Source organism: Camarhynchus parvulus, chromosome 15, assembly GCF_901933205.1.
Source record: "Camarhynchus parvulus chromosome 15, STF_HiC, whole genome shotgun sequence".
Lineage (NCBI taxonomy): Eukaryota > Metazoa > Chordata > Aves > Passeriformes > Thraupidae > Camarhynchus > Camarhynchus parvulus.
In genome coordinates, this window is record NC_044585.1 from 6,755,302 (window position 1) to 6,772,271 (window position 16,970).

General features: G+C 42.0%; 1 protein-coding gene across 1 annotated transcript in view; it reads right to left on the reverse strand.

Moving 5' to 3' along the window:
* The window catches only part of ARVCF (ARVCF delta catenin family member), a 245,667-nt gene that overhangs the window by 36,873 nt on the left and 191,824 nt on the right, over window positions 1-16,970 (reverse strand). Inside the window, 4 exon segments of the mRNA XM_030958635.1 lie at window positions 5,459-5,530; window positions 9,938-9,955; window positions 12,225-12,396; window positions 13,641-13,758. Coding sequence (XP_030814495.1) covers window positions 5,459-5,530; window positions 9,938-9,955; window positions 12,225-12,396; window positions 13,641-13,758 — 380 coding nt within the window.

Sequence of the window (16,970 nt, forward strand, 5' to 3'; positions counted from 1 at the left end):
AGGATAGAATTATATTACCCAGTGAAAAGAATTAGTGGCAGAGACAGAACAGTACCCCTGGACCTCCAATTCACATTCCGACTGTATCACCCCCCAATACGATTTTTCAAAGCCTTCAGTTTCAACCTTAAACATACAATTTACGTTCTACATATTTAAATTTAACAGATTGATCAAATCACAAAAAAGTTTTCACCTGTAGAGCACAGCACATATGAATCAGAGAGGTATGACCAAAAAGGCAGAGGATTCCAGAAGAATTAGCAGTCAGCTTTGGAAAGACTGTGTACACAAGAAAGGAAAAATCCACAGGTGTCTGCTCTGAATTCCTTGAAAATATAGGGAAAAAGAATGGGAATTTAAAGGTATCAGATTAGAGAAAGTTTGGCAAGCGTAGGTTGCATATGGGAATTTTCCCATTCAAGGCAATAAATTTTCTCTGACTCAAAGCACTGGAAGACAGATGAGAAACCTTTCACTGCTTTGTAAATTATGAGAAACACACGGGACCAAAATGAATACTCAGCTTAGGAAAGCAACAGAAATAAGAGATACTTACTAATTCTGATCAGAATTCTTAATAATGTGCATTAAATGCTCAAAGGATGTTAATACAAGAACATGTTACTTGCTCTCACAGAGGAGATCTTCCCAGTCCCTGAATTTCCAGCAGCAGGCACAGGAGGGGTGTGGATGGTGCCATTAATCAATCAGTTCTACTCATTTATTCACAATACGACAATCAGAATTAATGATGGAAGGGAGCTGGAAAGGGCAGGTGAGCGCTTGAGTCAACTTGTCAAGATTTAAAGAAAGCAAATTAAAGCAGCAGTGAAATGCGAACTGCAGCCAATCTTAATTACAAACTAAAGCCAGAGTAAAGTGAGGTTTCTCTCTCCTTCTACTACATGTTGCCTTTAGCTGAAGACAAATTGCTGGCACTTTTGTAATCTACTAAGTTAAAGTCATTACCCTGACAGTGCCAGGAAGTCTAATTTCCTGGAGCAGTAATACAAAGATTTATAAGGGAATTTAAACACTCGCCTTCTGGAATAGAAAATCTATCATCAGCATGAGGCTACATGGAAAGTGACTGAGAATTTCAGATAATGGAGAAGAAGAAATTTACCTGCTGACAAGTTCATCCAAAATCTCATTCCCTGCCTACATAGGCTGCTGACCAGGGTAAGTGTACACACAAAGCTGAGCTTTCAGATAAATTCAGCTTGTCTTTGATGTCCCCATTGCAACAAAACAGACTTCTTCAATTATATGCACTTTTAACACTAGTTCAGTATTTCAGCACAACTCTCTCCTAAACTTATGTTCCCATTAAAATGGAATCAAACTTAAATAATGAAAAAGGAAAAGAGGAATTAATAAGCAGCTTAATAATTGCTTTCAAGGAGAAAATGAGCTAGCTCATCCACCAGGCTGAAATCTACCTGCACGTCTCGTTATGGCTGAAGATTTTCAAATCCCTAATGAGATAAACTGAAATGAGGGCTGAACTTCAACACCCAAAGCTCCATAGAGCAGCTACTGTTCTGCCCTCAGACATATACACACATAAACAACAAGCCATGAGATTTGCTTAAACCAGACAGCACAGAGGTCTGGATTTAATTAGGAATAACCTAATGCTGATTCCACATAAAAAAACTGTTCTGCTCTTCTGGACTTTCTCCTCCCATACTCCAGCACTGAGGAACAGAGGTGGACAGTCCAACACCTTCACACATGAGGATTAAATGTTACATCCCCTGTAATGCATTTGGGGGGCTGACACACATCAGCCCTGATTCAGCTCAGAAAACCTCACTGCAGAGGTAGTGCCATCTGAGACACTGCTTTCCCCTGCACAGATATGATTAATCCTCATCTTCCCCCAGTGCCTGAGCCTCCTGCCACTGTTCCTGCTCAGAAGTGAAGGACTCTGTGAACAAAGCACAGGAGTTGTACTATGCTACGTATTTAATGTGTACACAGGAGAAATCAGCGCTGTGGTAGTGCAGAGGAGAACACGCTGCAGAGGAGGCAGCCAGCACCACTATCACTGACCTACTTTAGACTGGGGAAGGAATTTCAGTAAGACTTCCCTCCCCTCACAGAAGCAGCAATTTTTGAAAGCCCTAAATTTAGCAAGGTTCTGAGAACAGCATTCATAATTTCTTGTCAGTGCTGTTCCCTTCTCTATGCAAGTTCATATCACTTTCCCCCAAAATTTATACTCTCTCTCTTTGACTGTCAGGAAAAAAAATATGCTCCTTTCAACAAAGAGGAAACAAGAAGCTTCTCTTTCACAATCTTTCCTCACGAGGACAGGAGTACTCTGGACACTGCCAGGGCATATATATTAATTTTTTAATATCAGATGAGACAGCTTCTGAAAGCACTGCAAGTTGTCCAGTCTGACATTATCCAGTGTGCCACAGATAACAACCCTGAACTAGAAGCCTTCCCCTGCCAGAATGCCTAGCACATAAAATTATTAAAGGCTTAAAAATGGTTTCAGGGCTGCTCAAATCATGTGCTGCAGCAGAACCTGATTCCCATTAAAAGACCAGGAGCCATCAGGAAGAGACTAGTTCATCACTCTGAAAAAGAGAAAAAGAGAACTGCCTTCCTTCATTCATTCCTCACCAGAACAAACAATTTCCAGAGGGGGAAAAGTGAAATACTAGCATATAAACTAGGTTACAACTCAGAGGACCCTTTGGATCATTCAGGATATGAAGATGCTCCTAAGATGTTGTAGCAGCAGAACAGATGTTCTGAAGGACTGAGAAACCTCTGCACAGACACTAGCCAGTCCCCACCCACAAATGACAGAAGTTTCTGGTTTTATAATGTTTGGCTGCAGGACAGGCAGAGATTTCTAATTTGGAGTCAAAATGAAGTTTCCAGAACTGATAGAAAATAGGTCTGGACTCGTCTGCTGCTACTAGTCCATGATTTTTCAAGTGATCATGAGCATATTCTCAATTAAGCTCAGTGGTCATAACTAGGAGCACCTCATGGGGAAACCATGATGTCAAGTTGTTGAAACCACATCTTTAGACACCCAGATAAGCTCCATGGATGTTGACTATAAGATTACAGGAAACTTAACACTACATCCCAATATTTGTTAACTACCACAAAGTTCATTTGCTGCATTGAATGTACAAATCTTATTACTGCAGTTTCATTTGCTCACAAAGATTCCAGCTGAAAACTCACTTTAATATGGCTTTAATAATACATGAAAGAGATTAATCTATAATTGTTGATTTTTGAAATAGCACTTCATCATGTCACTCAATCTGAGTGCTTTTGATCATTAAAACTTGCATGATTTTTCCATCTCGGTAACGAGGTTCTGCCTCAGCTGAGAGCTGATCTCATCAGAGTCAATTATCCTCTATAGAAGAGATCTGACCAGAGTTCTTCAGGGTTTTAAAACTGCAATTTTATTTTCTTTATTTCAGTGAACAATTTAAAGTTCAAGCAACCTTGTTAGAACCTTTACTATCCAGGAATTCTCAAGTAAATGAGATGCTTGGCAGGAAAATACCACCAAAAAAGTGAACAAAAACGCATCAATGTCTTGTTTTTTTTACTCTTAGCACACAAGTCAATAGTTACTTTTAAAATAAGCCCTTTTCCATGTCAAAGTGCTTCTTTCAAAATGCTGTGGGATTAATCTCCTGACCTTATCTATCATGAGATATGTAATCTATTTGACTTTGATTAAAGGGGGTATCTCAAAATTATCAGACAACCTCTTCAGGAGTGTGAGATTTCTAGCAATTGAATATGATAACAAGCTGTGTAAGCTCAGAGACAGATCCATCTCCCATCAGATCAGCACATCACTTCTGCCATTAACAGAGCCACATGAAAGCTTTCAATCTTATTTTAAAGAAAGCTATGCAAGGTGCATTTCCTTGCAGAAATTCTTGATTTCCATTTTTTCCCTCTAGTGGCACCTCCATTCCAATCATATTTACGAAGGAATGCAAACGCTGAAGCCTTTGCTATATTTTGCATTCCTTTCTTTTCCTGCATCCTAAAGGCGTCTCCTTGCTCTGCACTGTAATCAGCTCCCAGCCTGAACTGATGGCAGCCAGTGAAGGCTGGCTGGAAGTTTCCTGCAGCTCTCTAAATAGGATGGTACTGCAGCTTCTGAGAGGTTCTTTAATATCTTGCATTATTTCACAAGATACAGAAGACCTTGCGCAATAATGCACCAAGTGAAAATCGGTGTTTAGACATAACACTAGAAACTGCATCCACTATAAAGAGTGTCTATAAATAGATTCGATTTATCTACATCTCAGGATTAGTTTGCATATCATCAATCAGAGTTTCACTGTGAATTTGAGTGCAGCACTATGTATATGTATAATTATTACACCATTACTGACTACCAGCACATCTCTAAGGATCTCAGACATGGCCTCTGTTGTTGCTCTCAGTTAACAGCAAGGAAATTGAAGCACAAATAAGTGGACTGGACCAAGGCCACCAAAAGAGCACAATTCAGGTATCCCAAGTCCGTGGATCTCTCCACTGAGTCAGATTTGTCTCTTTACACTCCCCAAAATTCTCTACGTGATGCAGGAAGAGTTTAAAATTTTTCTTCTGAGGATATTCAGGTAGTTCTGGGTATTCAGAGCTCGTTAAGGTGAGGCTGACAGGGTGGCACAGCAGCAGTTGCCATGACAATGGCTGGATCTTTGCAGAGACATTGCACACACTTCAAATCAAAACCTGTGCAAGTCTCAAAACACCATCCAATGCTCTAAGAATTCTGATAAAATCCCAAATCACCTCCTAATCTCGAATTTAAAACAGTACCATGCATGCAAGAAGGGAATGCAGATTGTGAAAGATTCCACCTCTGCCAGAGCTAAAATACAAAGGCACAATGCAGAAGAATTTTTCTGTGAACCTCCCAGATTTTAGAAAACCACAAGTACTGCTCACTTCAGACAGGGAGGAATACTGTGTTCAGGGAAAGACTGAGTATCAGTAAAGGCAAAAATCCCCAATCCCTGCTGTCACCCAGGTCCAAAGAACGCTGAAGAATGACAGAGATGCCAGGGAAGAGTAAGGTTTAGTGCCAAGCACTCTCACCGAGTGCATTTCAGAACTCCTTACAGTCAGGTGTGATGCAGGTTGCAAATGCAGCTGTAGGGGAGGAGAGCCAGCACTCACCCCTCTCTGGAGTTACAATCACCTAACACCAAATCAGACAGGCTTCTACAAGATTCCACCAATTCAGCAGTCTTAGATAAAAATTCATATCCAGTATTCAGCACTAGATAACAGCATGCACACATATATCCATTATCTCAATTAACTGGCTACAAAAGAAAGAGATCAGCCTGATATGCTCATGTCTCAAGTCCCTTTAAGAGCCTCCAGCTCCCAAGCTACTTGTTATTTCCAAAAGCACAAACATTAGCATTACCTTTTGCTGCTTCAGACCGCTTAGGCAAATCAAGTGTATCAAAATTCCTGTCCAAATCCCCATTCTTCTTTCCTGTGCAAAAAAGAAGACAACAGATGGAGAAGATTGTCAGTATACTGACAGGTAAGTTACTGTCATGTGCATCTACAAGATGGGAGAAGATACAGACCCAGAATATAAATCACAGACTGCTACCCATAATTGTGTGTATCTGACTGGCAGACCAGCTGCACAGCTGTGGCTTTAGCATGAGCAAACTTAGGGACAAACACCCATGCTGCTTTCATGTTGACCTGCAAACATGCTTAACACCAGTGTTTCAGAGAGTCTTAGGAGTGTTTTAAACCTTGGAAAATGGTGCCATTTCCCTTCTTGGCAAAGCTGTGCCCCTCCCTTAGAAGCCCCATGTTTACTTGTTTTCACAAAGGAATTTTTACCTGAAGCTTAGCTCAAGCAAAAACTCAGCAGCAGAGCAAGAAAACAACAGCTTTGCTTTTCAGCCTTTATTCTCAATGCAACAGCCAGGCAGGAAGACCTAGATTTAATACATTGTACAGACAGCAGCCAACAACTTAACCTTGAATTGCTCTTCAATCGACAAAGTGTCATTTTTGCTATTTATTAGAAGCTAATGGAAATAATTCCATACTTTTGCTAAGAAACAGTGTCAAACTATTACATCAGCTTTAATTTATACAACCTTTACATAGAGCAGAACAAAACCTGCACTTTTAGTCAAGTTTGAGAATTCAAGGTTATGTAAACACATGGGGAGGGAAGGGTTAGTTTCCATGCCCCCAAGGAGACACACTGCCTTGGGTATGCCCACATGGATGCTGTGGGACAAGCAGGAACTTTGCCATCAGAGGAATACTGGCAGCAGAGAGAGAGATTTGGTAGGCAGTGCAAGAATCTGCATGGCTTCTGATCACAGCAGTGTACAATTTAGCTTTCCCACATTATTCTGAGAGGGGAAAACTCAAGTTATTTAGTCCCTCTCCCTCCAGAGCAGGGAAGGCAGGTGCAACGGGATGAATTCAGACAACCCAACTGAGGCTGCCAGAAATGGCTTCTGCACAGGGACTACCAGGCTGTTAATGGAGGTTTTACAGAAAGGGCTGGAAGCTCCAAAAGTCAGGCTGCTTAAAAGCAAACAGAAAAATGGTCCTTGAAAATGTAGTGGGGAGATTAGCCTGAGTCTTGTCTGCCAAGAGGTCACAAGATGGGAAAGGCCAGTCCCTGCCTTGTTACAGCAGAGGGCTGGTACATGCACAGTAAATTCAATGGGTCACTCTACCTTTCCTCTTAACAAAAGGATAAAAATACTCAGTACCATACAGAGAAGAAATAAGAGCTTTTAAATACCATTATGAATATTTAGGAGTAACATTAAGAGGGAAACCCCCCCCTTCAAGGTAGTATTCCATCCTCTCCCTTTCTTTGGGAGGGGATGGAATCCCACTTTTTTCTTTTGAAATGCCAACACAGAATACCAGCCAACTTCAACTGTTGTGCAAAACAAAACATGCACCTAGAAGTTCTGCTGATCTGAAGTAATTTCCTTAACTGAAGTATGTAAAAGTCCATCTAAGCTGCCAAAGGGTCATGCAGCCAGGTACCACAGCACTCCTTGAAAGATATCTTTTCTAAAGGAAGGGACAGGAATTGGTGGCACTTCACAGCCTTCCATCAAGTTTTTGCTCTGCAAAAGGAGCAACACATTGCTTGGGAAATAAAATACCAGAAAGAAGTGCTGCACATCACCAAAAGACTTTGCACTTCATAATGGCAGCTGAACCCACTTACTGGCTGCAAACCCTTGTTGACCCTTAGGGCATTGACAGGAAAAAGCAGGGCAGAGGGAATTAAAAGGAAAAAAGCATTCAAGGAAGGAAGTCAGTGTAGGAAAGATTACAGACTTAAAGCAGACCCATAAATGTGACTCCATCTTATCTACAAGTAGAACAAACTGTTTTTTCACATGACCCCAAATTTCATGTCTCTGCCATTAGATAGTTTAAACCTCAGAACATGTTCTCAGAGAGCCAGACCTTACTTGACACAACTACTTATTTCAAAAGTTCCCTCTATAATTTAAAGGTTGGTTTGGCAGTTCTATCATCAGCTCTGCAGAACTGAGATGGCACAGTAAGAGCTCCCTTCTTCCCAGTGGCAGTGTTTTTAGTAAGCACTGTGTTTGTGCACAACTTGTTAAGGAGGAATTGTCCAGGAGTGCAGTGTTGGCTGCTACTTTTGAGCTGGGAATGCCAAAGCAGCTGCCTATTTACTGACCCATCTTTCATAAAGACAGCACCCTCCACCTGTGCTCTGGGCTCCTCAGTTGCTGTCTCTCCATTTCTGGGCCAGACAGCAAACACTGGCTGGTTTGGAGGAGCCTCTGCTGGTTTGCATCTCAGCCCTATAAGGAACTCCCACCTCGCAGGCCAAAGCCCGTCTGTTCAAAGAAAAGCTGCCAGCTGCTTGCAAATGGCAGCAGTACAGAACACAGAACTCTGACCAAGGGGATTTCAACTCTACAAATTACTTGCTTGTTTGGAAATACCCCAAGCACCCCAAGCATTTCCAGGGCTTTTCTACAGGACAAGGTGAGCAAGCTGCAAGAACACTCCAAACCAAATCCATCCAGAAAGCAGAGGTTTCAATCTGAGGCCCAGCAGCTATTTTTCTTGTTTGAATTTCACAAATACTGGGGAGTTTCTAAAAAGGTGACCAAATATAGCAATTCAGGAGTCTACCGATTAAAACCCTTTCAGCCATCTCCATGCACCCCTGATAACACAAAAAAATCTGCATCACTGACAGATTCTATAGCTCTGAACACCCTGCTCTGTCCCTTGAGCCTGTGCATTTGTTCACAACAGGGATGTGAACACACACACAACCCATGTGGCTGGGATTTGCAGGGAGCACACCACTGCCTGGGGATCTTCACAGTCAGGTTGTGCACCACGGGGATGCTGAAACCACAGCACAAACTACACTTGCAGTAGGAGAGAAGTTGAAGATCTGTTTTTGTACATTTCAATTTCCACCCAGGTTTCCAGGTTTTCCAGCCTGAGGCGTGTTAGAGAAAAGCCAATGCTGGATGAGAAGCATAGCTCTAAACTTTGCCAAGAGACAGTTTTGAATAGGCCTGCTGACAGGCCTGCTTTATGAGACCTGGCTGTAGGACTGGCACAGCACTCTGGTTTGGGAAAACTGCCTGACATGAGACTTGCTTGTGCAAGATGCAATTTACAGTCTCTGAAACAGAGGGATTAAAATTCTTCCCCTCTTCCCCCTTGCTACTTTTCATTATGTAAGAAACAACCAAAACATGACCTTCAGCATTTTCCATCTGTCAGAAACTCAGCACAGACTCTGAAGTGTGACCCAGTGTTATTAACCACTAATGTTGTTGCTGATCTTCCTCAAATGTTGTTTTGCTTTACCATATAATCAAACCATGGTGCAGCCAGACCATTTCTGCTGAAGGATTAATTCCCAAATGCTTTCTTTCTGGTCAAATAAAAGTTTAAGGGAAAGTGCTTCTTCATAAGAATCTCACCTTATCCTCCCTGGTGTTCAGTAATACAGCCACTGAGCTGGCCACAAAGAAATGACAGAAACGAAGGGCTGAGCTCTGTCCTGCCAACAAGCCCATCCTCCACAGCCTCACCACTCACAGCCCAAAAATCAGTGTTCTGCAGAGCACCATTTGTTGGGTGGAGCAATTAGATTTTGGTTGGTTGGTTTTTTCCCCTCCCCAACATTTCTCCTTTGGTCCAACCCTCCAGAACCCATGATCTGAAGCAAGTGTCACAACCTGAAAACGCCCCTGCCTTCACCCTACAGTGGTCTCAGTGACAGAGTCGCCCAGGCACACACAGCCTATCAACTTCCCAGCCAAGGGAACCTTTAGCCTTAGATTTGTGTCTTCCAGGTACAGTTTTACTTGCTGGGATGAGAAACTGAAGTTTATCCCCTAGACAGGTACTGAGGCAGCTTCCTCCAGCTCCTGTGTGTGCCAGTGCCAGAGCTGCAGCAGCCCAGGCACGTGCCCAAGCAGAAGTACCAAGCACCCCTGAGAACACACACCGAAGCTGCTGCAACTCACAGCTCCTTCCACCTCCCAGAGCAGCCAGCAGAGCCTTCCATCTGACAGGGCTGGGGACACAACCCACACCTGGGTGTTCCTGCTCTACTGGGCTCAGCACGCCAGCTGCACAGCAATTCCCCTACTGCACTTACACCAAGAATGAACAAATCCTTGTATTTTCCATTTGTGGTATGGAAAGACCAAACTGCAAACGCTCCCTCAGAGGATTTTTCCATGTCTGCTGAAATGAACAGGAGGTTGTGCTGGGGGAGCAGGAGGAGGTGGATGAACAAGACCTTGATCTCAGCTCTTAGCCTTGCATGTGAAAGCTGAACAAAGCATGTTATGGTGATGATGAAAAGAAAGTATTGCAGACTCACCTTGATTGAACCACTCCTCTAATTACCAGAAAAGCAGCAAAAGGAAAACAAAAATTTACAGGATGAAGAAAATACAAAGGAACAGTCACAAAGAGGCAGAATTTCACAGAACAGGTTCAAAACCTGAGTATTACAAGACTACAGAAGTTTCATCAATTAAAAAACCAAACCAAGGTATTTCATGTACTCTCTATTGTTCCTGCTAAAAAACCACAATCTTTCTTTGCACAGCTTTTTTTTTCCCTTTTCTTTCTCTTTTTATTAAATGAAAAGGTGCTCATAGAATTGAGGGGACAGAAGGATGACTAGCCCTTTGCAGAAGTGTTTGAAATGCTGTGATCAATGACCATGAAATAAAATAAAATAAACATGGAAACACTGTAAGATTAAGTGAACAAGAAAGAACAGATTGATTTTGAAGTTCTAGACTGAAAAAATTAAGGTAGGTTCAGACCAGTATCCACATAAATTTAACAGTGAGACAAGGGAGCTTCTCTTTACGATTTTAAAAGCACATTTATGAATGGATTTTAACTTTTATTTTTGAAGCACAACAGTCATCTGAGACCCTCCATTCTTTTGATCTACATCCTACGAGCTGTGAGCTCAGTATTATCACCAGCTGATTTCCCTCAAGGGAACAGCACACTTTCCAAAGACGACTGCAAAAAGGTGGAAATACCCATTAAAATGTATTGTCTTTTCCTGCCAAACACACAGAGCCAAACCCAAGCTGTCACTGAGTGCCTGCACTGCTTGCTGCAATCCACAGGCTCACCCCCAGAATCAGATGATTTGGAGACCAATTTGCCCACAAAGATGTGACCTGATGCTTCAGCTGATGAACAGAAAGTACCTGGGAGCACAGCCCCAGGAGAGGAATCTCTAGGTGGGCCCAGGCAGACACCTGGTGTGGGACACACACCTGGGAGTGCTCCTGTCACTGTCATCAAGGGTGGAGGACAATTCTCCCTCAGCACAACACCCTCCTCCCACAGGCCACTCAGAACTTTAACGGCTGAAAGTGTTCCCATGGACTGTGCTGCTCTCAAGCAAAGCAACACCACGGACTGCAGGTGGCAGGAACAGGCTCGAGTCAGCACACATGCAAGGTTTTCAAAAGGTATCACACTGCAGGTTCAGTCACTCTCTGTGAGAACAGGCTGGCCAGGCAGGCAGAATTACTTCTTTAGTTCCCCCCCCAGTCTTTAGAAGATTCCCATCAATTTTTTATTTTAAACAGTTTAAATGTAGTTGATGACAGACTCGTCTGCAAAAGCAAGTTCACACTGTGATGACTTCCCTAACACATATGGAAACACGTAATATTTTAATAACTTGTGCAGATCAGATCAAAGAGCAATGTGCAGCACAGAGTCCATCAAGTTCAAACAACTCCATATCAGCTCTTTAGGGGCAAAACCCTTCCTTGTACCTGGGTATAAATAATAAGCCAGGATATGTGTACGCATGAATGAGGAGAATGAAGCCTAGATAGAAAATGGAATTAATTATCTCTGAATTCATCTGAATAGTCACTTCTCTAAGAAAGGAAACAGAATTCAGTCTAGAATAGTAATTTCTCTAAAACAACAAAGAAAACTGATATAATTTGAGTGTCTCCTTGTAAAGGAAACATTGAAGGGGGGTTACTGGGACTATTAATCCTCTCATAATGAAACTCATTTGCAACACTCATGCCCCAGAGGAGAGAACAGGTCTAAGAGTGACTGACAATTAAAAGCTACAAAATCGTGTTTGCAATTTAAATTACTGAAATAGTGACTGGATTGGGAGGTTGTATATTTTGGTTGAGTGGGAGGGGAGGCTTTTAGGATGTTTTCAAGTATGAGAGTCTGGAGGCACGGAAGATGTACAGGCAGGAGTGCCATGCACGGGGATGGATGGATCCATGCTGGCTTGGCTTCCCGAGAAGGGCACACGTGCTACCCAGCCAGGCAAGGGGACTGAGCAGAGATGTGACAGATGCAAGAACACAGCAATGCAGAGGAGAGGCAGAGCACATCCACCTTTTTCCAACAGCAGAATGTCATCAGCATGCAGCATTCCTGTTTAAAGCCAAACCAAATTACAGTACCGTGGAAAAAAGAATCCCAAACATCCAATTGTGATGCAACACAGGAGATAAACACATGCCAGGACACTGCAAACACTCCACATACTGCACCATCCTAAATGAGCACGATGAATGTGCTTTCAAGAGCAGGACTGCACAGCAACATTACCCCCAAACTAATTTCTAGTTCTGAGTTTTCGCAACACATACCTTTAGCTTTTTTTCCACCAAAACAACCAGCATCATCTTTCTTCTTCTTCTGGGAGCCTCCTGTGCCTGTAGTCTGACCAGCATCTAGTTCTTGGTACTTATCAGCTCCAGGGACCTCTTTGTGGACGTGATAGGAAAGGTTCCGCATGATGCACACACAATTCTCCACAGACTGTTACAAAGAAATTTATGTTATATGAAATATTGCACCCTCTTACCTGCAAACCATTGTATTGTACAGAGGAGGGTTTGGGGAAATTAAAAAAAGAAGGCTACCCATCCCAGGAAAACCATGTAGCTCTCAAGGAAGATTTAGTCAAGACCCTTAAATTAAAGTTCATTCTTCTTCTAAACCCCATTTTATTTTTCCAAAAGGGAAGCGCTTTATAAATAGTATCCATTCAAAATGAAAACTCTCTAATCAAAAATACCACTTGATCTTACATAAAGAATACAATTCACCAAAAGATCAAACACACAGCAGAAAATGATCATATAAGGATCTTATTTTAATCCAAGTCTCTCTCTCGTTCTTCCAACATTTACAATCTCCAAGGGGCCCATTTTATTAAATTTTCTCTGGGTCAGAACCTAGGCCTTGTGAGGATTTCAATGGGAACACACGTTGTCCTGTAGTAATAGCTAATCCACAGCACATCGGGTTCTGACAAGAGCAGTGCTCTGTAGGTTGCAATGGAAACCACCAGGTGGTTACAAAATCCACTTCCAAAATTACCTGATTAAGTAACAGGGCTTTGTAACCCCCTTGTTCAGGCCATCACATGGTGAGACACAGAATAAAATAATGATGCTTTACAAACTTTCTGGTGTTATAAAGAAATAGCATGCTCTTTTTTTAAACAGGTTAAAGTTATGATATTCCTCATGCATATAAATACACTTTTAAGTGCCATGGGATGAGATGACGATAAAAACAGATTAATAAAATCTGCATCAAAAAAAAAGCCACAGTGAAAGTGCTGCAGGTCTGAAGACATTTCTTAATGTCTAAGCACTTCAGTCTTCAGAGATGGTGCTGAATAAAGTCTTTAAAATGGGAACTGACTCCTTTGCTGCTTTGTGCAAATGGGACTCAATTCTGATTTGGAGACTGCACTTATAAATGCCAATTAAGTAATGCAGAACAATAGCAATAATGTCACTGACAATAAAGGACCAGTCTCCTCACCTCTCTCAGCAACCAGCCTTTGCTCTCCTCATCAGCCATAGAGGGAAACACAGCAGCATCCTGCTGTACCCCATCAGCACTACCACTGATAGCAGACATGAGAGGACAATTAGTCTATTTTCTGAGGCAAGCATAATCCTCTTCTGATACCAGCAAACAGAAGTTGGATCCCAGTGCAACACTTCAGCATAAATTGATGCCAACTATGTTTAAATACCCAAATTCACCTTATTGTCTGTGTCCTTCTTGCCAACTGCAGACTGCAGAGCATGCAGGAGGGCATCCACCAGGCCATCACACTCTCTCAGTCTTCTGCGTGCTTCTGCTCCATCTGAACTTACATTCCTGACAGGAGAGAGTTGAAAGAAAATTCAGCCCTGTAACCTTCACTATAAAGTTCTTCACTATAAAGGTCCACTGATTTATACTACAATTATTAAGAACTCATCATCTTGGACGAAAAATTAGGAGGCCAAGTAGACTGACAAACCTATTAAATCTCAGTAAAGTATGGGCAATGCATGTCTGCAACTCTCTGAGCCTGAACAAAAAGGGGAACACAATCCCAGAGGTACCTACAAACACCTTCTCTGCTTTGCTGGCGAGCCCAGGGACTCACCTGAAACCAGGCTGGAGTCTGCAGAGCAAACAGGATGCAAACCAAAATTTTAATTTCAAAACCAGCACTTCCAAACTGAAAGATACTTTCACCACCTTAGGAAAAACATGCTAAGTCACAAGATTGCTCAGCAGTACCATGGCCAGAAAGTGAAAAAGCTGTGCGCAGCACATTCATTACCAAGTCTGGGTCAGTCAACTTTAGTAAGGAAATGATGACAGCTTACATGGCTTTGAATTTCTCAAAACTCTGCACAAGAGAATGGCACAGGTAGAAGAAGCAAGACAGAGTGGAAGGTTACTTGGAATTGTTAAAAGTTACACTTATCAATGACTGTAGAAACTGTCAGAGGGGACCTTTAAACTTGGCCTCAACTCATCCAGCGAGCACAAACTGATACCCCAGCCTTGCATTAAGCATCAATCTGCCATTACCCAAAAAATAAATAAAATTCAAGTCAATTTTCCAAATGCCACCTTGCCCCCACACCCCCCCTTTTCTTTAGGGGGAAAATGAAGTGACAAAATTATTCTTAATCGTGCTCACTGACCAAACCTGTATGGAAGCTCTTCCCAAAGCTGAAACACAGTAATTCCAACAATAACACAGACAACCTTTCAACTTTCAGGTCTTTGAATTGCACAAAGCTATGTAAGGTTACCTCTCAAAAGCTCAGGACACCATCATTACCTTCTGTTATCAGGATCCTGCAGTCAGTTTTTGCTTTTAACTAGAGGGACTGCCAATCGCCAAGTAATTAACAAATCAATCATGGTCCCCCTCCCGTGTCCCGGTCATCTGGGCAGGCTGCTGTGTCAATTAGACAGCTAAGAAAATCCACATTTTATCAGAGACCTCTCAAAATCTGAAGGCACTTAATTGTGAGCTGGTTGCTGTAACAGCACATTAACTTTCAATTAGGAAAACAAATGAAATGCACAGATAAACAAATTCTTTTCTCAAATCCTAACAGCTTCACCTCTAGCAATGGATGATAGAAGGCAGGTAAAGTGGGTATTAAAATGATTCCACAGGATAGATGGAAGAGAATGCTACTGCTGTTTTCCCATCTCCAATTGTACTAATCCTTTTGTATCAAAAACACAAATGTGAATTTTAATGCTATGTCTTTATGAAACTGAAATTAGAATTCAAATTCTCTGAGATACCTTTCAGGAATTATAACAATAAATGATAGCAGCTCCACCTTCAAGCACATCTATTAATGTGGAACACTACTTGTTAAGCTTCAGGGTGACAGAAATGCACTATAAATGGTCTTATCTGGAGCTGTGTATCACATTTTTTATTCCCTCATTAAGTCTCACAGCGTTAGAATTCACAAGCAACACCGTCAGACTAAAGGCAGAACAGCTCAACCTTCTCACCCTCCTTGCCCTATGGCCCATTCAGAAGAGATTTTTCTCTGGTTCATTTGTGCTAACACACTTGCACCACATTTGTTTTACACTTTGGTTATGAACAGCATCACAGTATTGTGTATCCTGCTTTCTTACTTCTTGATCTGTACTGGGGCTAATATCAAGGTAGACATTGATAACATTATGATTGAAAAAAATATTATAATACTGTATCAGTAAGAGTGTGGCCTGCTGATATCCCTGTCTCTTCAACTATAGAAGAATTTACTGGAAATTAATGCCTTGAGAAAAAAATTCCCACATCTATCACACATAAATAAGCATGAAAACTCTGCAGGATCAAGTTAATAGCTAATTAATGCTATGACTAAGTTATCTAGACATCAAACTTTGCAGTTTTAATGTTTTAACTAGCACATCACAAAATGTATCCTTATGAGCATCTCATGCAGAAACATCTGCTCTATAAATACACAACTCTTGGGATTTTGTTAGTCCTCCCTCCTTGGGTAATGAGCTTCCTGCAGCCCCTGGGATTTATCTGCCATGGAAGAACAAACCCCATTTCCTTGTCTGTAACTGTACCCCAGACCCAGTGAGAGCTCAGCTCCCACTCTTGTCCCAGCAGTCCAGGCAGATCTCAGACAGACAAAGCCCAGGGAGATCAGCACCTGCATCATGAGACTGCTCTTCCTGCTGCAAAAGGCAGTGACGAGCTCCCAAACCCCATGGAAATATTTGCATTTTAGATCCATGCCACAATCTCTAAGCTCTAAACTAAGGTGGGCCCTATGAAAACAATGACAGCATCCTTTGACTAAGTTCTCATCTGACCATCCCATGAGAAGTGCTGCCAGCTTTGGTTTCCATTATCCAAAGACACCTTCACAAGTCCATGCAACCCAGGAAAATTCCAGGCTGCATTTCTGCCATGGCCTTAAGACTCCATCATCCACCTCCTTGAAAAGCATCACCTGGTAGTCATTGGTCAAATTCATCTTTGGTCTTCAGGAGGGGCTGAAGCATGAAAACAAAAGGGATGACACAGACAGGAGAGCTACTGCTGGCACTGGTCATGAAAAAGGACAGAAACTGCCATGGAATAATCAACCTGATAGCACACTCCACTGACAGGAGTCAGGAAAAATCTCTTCCCGTTTCACATCTGCACTGGGATTGTTCTGCATCTTGTATCTGTTAAATGTGATGGAATGGAAGATGTAACCAAACCATTGTCCAAAGGAAGCTTTCAAAGCAAGGTTTCTGAACACCCTTCTTCCAAGAGTGATGAAAATCAACAAACATGACTGATTCCAGCAGTTCACAGAGGATTTGCAGTCCTTTTACACAGGGCAACACTCCACAGAAGGAATGCAGAGCCTCAGCCAGGCCAGAAACTCCTGCACTGGAGATAGGTAACATATGGCATCCAGACTTGGAGAAAGGAGAGAGCTTTGCTTTTCATTTAACTTTTCTACACATTAGTCAAGTACTGCTATACACCAGAAGTAATTCTTCAGGGGATGGAGTGTTTCACACAAGACACCAAAGAGAAA